Source organism: Dama dama, chromosome 1 (genome assembly GCF_033118175.1).
Source record: "Dama dama isolate Ldn47 chromosome 1, ASM3311817v1, whole genome shotgun sequence".
Classification (NCBI taxonomy): domain Eukaryota; kingdom Metazoa; phylum Chordata; class Mammalia; order Artiodactyla; family Cervidae; genus Dama; species Dama dama.
In genome coordinates this window covers 30,319,369-30,323,403 of record NC_083681.1, presented here as the reverse complement: position 1 = coordinate 30,323,403, position 4,035 = coordinate 30,319,369, and the positions used below count along the sequence as shown (strand labels likewise).

The 4,035-nt window shown below is 58.0% G+C and overlaps 1 protein-coding gene across 1 annotated transcript; it reads right to left on the bottom strand.

The window, feature by feature from the left end:
- On the bottom strand, positions 1-2,071 carry UPK2 (uroplakin 2). The gene is made up of 5 exons (XM_061129698.1): positions 1,996-2,071; positions 1,387-1,521; positions 1,063-1,201; positions 763-833; positions 1-381 (listed from the first exon to the last, which is right to left on the bottom strand). The coding sequence occupies exons 1-5, from the start codon at positions 2,069-2,071 to the stop codon at positions 245-247; spliced, it is 558 nt and encodes a 185-aa protein (XP_060985681.1). The 3' UTR covers positions 1-244.
- Positions 2,072-4,035: the final 1,964 nt, after the last annotated feature.

Below are 4,035 nucleotides of genomic sequence, written 5' to 3'. Positions count from 1 at the left end.
TGAGGGCAGTAATAGGGAGTGTTGGGCCAAGGGGACACCTAGGGGATGAGAAGGGGACGGAGGGAGGAAAGGGCTGTAGTGGAGAAGGGAGGGGAGATAACGGCTCTGAGGAGCTCAGGCCTGGTGCCTTGGCCTGGGAGCAGGCCATCTTCTCAGCAGCGGAGGCAGGAGCAGACGCAGCACCCCCGGCTGAGAACACAGACAGTGCCTTGGACTTGCTGCCTGCTGCCTGGTGCTGTCCTCCTCACTTTCGGGCTCCCAGTGCTAGGGCGATGATCAAGCCCAGAACCAGCAGGAACATGGCGACCGAGAGCAGCACCGTGATGACCACCATGCCCCCTGTCCGGGCCATTGCCAGCCCAATGGATTCTGCCTTCCTTCCTGTCAGAAGAGAGGAGGGAGGCAGTTCTAGGCAGGAAGGGCCCCCACCCTGCCCAAGGCTCCCAGCCCGGCCCCTCATCCATTCATCCAGCCAGCCATCCCCTCATCCATGTCTTCATCCAACCAACCAACAAATCATCAGATAAACATTTATGAAGCGTCTCCTAGGTGAGGTACTGAGGATTCAGAAATTAATCGGACACAGTCACTACCCACAAAGTTTAGCGGTGTGGGGAAATGTGTCAGCGGCCACTTAAAATGCCAGGGGCTCAGTGTGAGGATAGAGGAAGGCAGAGAAGCTAAGGGAGGATAGGAAGGGGCAGGTGGGGTTTGGGGTGAGAGGGGCCAGGGAAGGCTCTGGGGCCCTGAGACGTTACTCACGAGGAAGTGTGGACATTGGGATTTCTCTGCTGGTCTCGGTGGATGCCCCCTTTGTCACGAGGTAGGAAACGCTTTTGTGGTGAGGTTCGGGAGAGGAGAGAATCCTTGGTCAGTGTCCAGGACTTAGAGTATGAGGGAGTCCAGGCCTCCCTCTCGACAGCTATGCCCAGGAGAGGCCTGTTCTGTTGGCTGTGCCCCCGCTCTCTCCCCCATATTCACCACATCCCACCAAAGTCAGGACCCAGCTCCTTTTCCTGTAGCCCTTCCCACCCGTGCCCCAGGCCCAGCTCTGGTACTTACTAGTATTTGGTTCCTGGCGCCAGGTTTGTCACCTGGTATGCAGTGAGCCGGGTGACCGTGAAGCCAGACCTGCTGTCCACCACGCTCACCAGCTCCCTGCGTCCGCGGCACGGAGGCACCACGAAGCTAGATCTCACCACTGGGGGGAATCGGTGGTGAAAGGTAGGGTCAAGCTTCAAAAGGCCCCAAGGAGGAGGGCAGTATTTAGAGTATGGATGGCGGGAAAAGGGGGTCAACAGGAAGGGAGAGTGGGAGGAGGGATGCCCGGGTATCCTGGGAAGGGATCTCTGGGGACTAGGGGGTGCCTGGGAGCGGGAAGCAGACCTTTGCTGTCATTGGCTCGCCGGACAGTCAGGGTGGCATTGCCCCCTGTGAGGTGACACGGGGGCAAGGCAACGAGCAGACTTTCCGTCATCACTGGGGACAGCAGACCAGAGAGGCTTGAGATGTTGAAGTCAGCTAGGGGGCCGGAAAGGAGTTCAGGGGAGGATCAATCCCTTTCTCGCCAACAGATCAGCCATCCCGCTCCACCTCTGGGGGTCCTCTCTAAGGATGAAGAGTCCCTTCCACTCCGTGGTCTGTTTGCAGAACACGAGTCTTTGCCCATAGGACCACCAGGTGGCAGGCTTGGGCTGCAGAAGCTGGGTACTCCTCCAAGCCTCCAGATGCAGGGGTGCTAGAAGAGGGCCGCTCCCAACCCTACCCCTGTCCAAAGCCTTGGTCTCTTCCCCACTCCTGCCTGTCTCCTGGGTCTGAAAGGGGACAGGCGTGTGCCCTGGGCCCAGCGACTGATGCCCGGTCACCGCCATCACCAGTTCCCCAGCCCCAACTGACCAGACCAGCCCCTCTTTGACAGCCCTGGAAGGCACAGTGCCTCCTCTCCAGAAACCCCCTTCCAAACCCCTCCCCACCCCGGCCAGAGATGGCAGAGACCTGCAGCCCCGGGGGCCAGGACAGCCAGCAGAATCAGAATCCAAGACAAGGTCCACACAGGCCACGGAGATGCCATCGCTGGGCTGGGAGCTGGGGTGGGTGCTGGCGGGCTGTGACTGCCTAAGGCAACTGAGGCCCTGCCCCGGGCGCTGTCTGGTTTTGTCCTGGGGGGGTGGGAGGGGCTCGAGGAGAATCCTGCCCAACCTGCCCCTTGGGCACCAACAGCCTCAGGGGAGGCCCCCAGACAGGTTTTTCAGGATGGGGAGCTGGCCTTCAGGCCAGGAGGGGGAGGGCCTGGCTGGATCTCGGTGGCTTAGTCACCGCAGAGGGGCAGGGGAACTGTGGTGGGGCTGGAAAATCCTTCTGGGACACCCACGTGTAAGAGCACGAGTGTTCCCACCTGCACAAGCATCTGGAGCCCGGCCTGTAGAGGACCACCCCCCCAAGTGGTGGGGGTCTTCCCAGGAGGGTGGCAAGTACTGAGTCTACCCTGGTGTGTGGGGAGAGGGGAGTCACCCTGAGGGGCTCCTGAAAGGCCTTGGCTGGGCCGGAACGGGAGAGAAACAGAGACCAGCAGGACAGGGTTGGGGCATCAGAGCCCAGGGCCCCAATTCTTGGCATCCACTGAGGCCCAGGCACTGAACTCTGGGAGAGGCAGAGGGGTATGGGTGCCAGGAAGCACACAGGGCTTCCCATTCCTCTGGAGAGTGGGCCAAGGATGCCACGGAGGACTTCCAGAGATCGGAGAGGTGGGCATTGACCTGCCCAGTGGGGGTGAGGGATGCATACCGTCAGCCTTGGTCGACAACATTTGCTGAACTGTTTGAAAATAAAGGAGAGAGAGAGAGAGAGAGACGGGGAGAAAATGAAAGAGAGACACTTCTCCAAAGGCCCTCCCACCCCTGTGCTCCGTTAGAGAGCCGTGAAGGAGCTGTGAGCAGAGACGACAGGAGGAGAAAGCACCTCTCCTGGGCCCGGGCAGGCGCTCTGCTTGCTCTACACTCACCCTCACTGCCAGCCCGGGCGGTGGATGTTATTGGCTCCTTTCGTGGATGTGGAAACTGAGACTCAGTCAGAGCCACTTGTGGAACGTGGAATACTTTGTCAGGACAGGTCGTACACCTCCGCAGAGAGCCTTTATGTGTGTCTTTCTGCTCATGGAGCCACTCTGGCTCCCCCAGGCCCAGAAAAGGGCCAGGGTCCCACCAGGGAAGTAAGGGGCTGGTGAGGGTGTGTCCTTAGCCCCACGGTGAGAAAGTCAGCTCAAGTCCTGGGGTTTGAGCAGGGGGTGACAGTAAAGACAGGACTCCTGGACCAAAGAGGAGAGTGGGAGGGCCTCAGACCAGCGCTTCTCCAAACTGAATGTGCACGTGAATCACTGGGGATCTTGTTAAGATGCAGTATCTGATTCAGTGGGTCTGAGGTGAAGCCTGAAATTCTGCATTTCTAACGAGCTTCCAGGTAAGGTTGATTGATGCTAGTCTGGGAGGCACACACCAGATGCTCAGTATGGCCTCTCCCTCCCCCTACACACACTCTGGATCCTCTGCTGGAGATCAGAGTCAGGTGTTTTCCCCCTGTCTCCCAGGACAGGCTGCCTTTGGGTGAAGAAATGAATTCTGTTTTCCCTGCGCCTCGGCTTTTGTTCCCTTTTAGATAAGATCTGATCATTATTTTGCAAACTGAAAGAGGATCTTTGGCACATTGAGAACTCTGGAGAGAGGGAACAGACTAAATGGTAGAATTCCAGGGGTGAGGGATCTTCTTAGTACTCTTCAAATCCCATCCCCAGCCAGGAGGATGTTTACACTTGGGCTTGGGAGAGATCACTTCCCATCTCAGTCACAAACCAGCAGCAGAAAGAAGAGATTGGGTTTATTGCAGACTGGGTCATGTTGTGTCTACTCCTAAGCTCCCATCTCCATCTGAAATTATGAGTGGGACAGAGTGGGGTAGGGGATGACAGAGCTCTGACCAGATTTTAAAAGAATAAGAGGGGCCTGTGCCTTTAAACCCTCCTTTCTCCCTTCAATCCTCCCC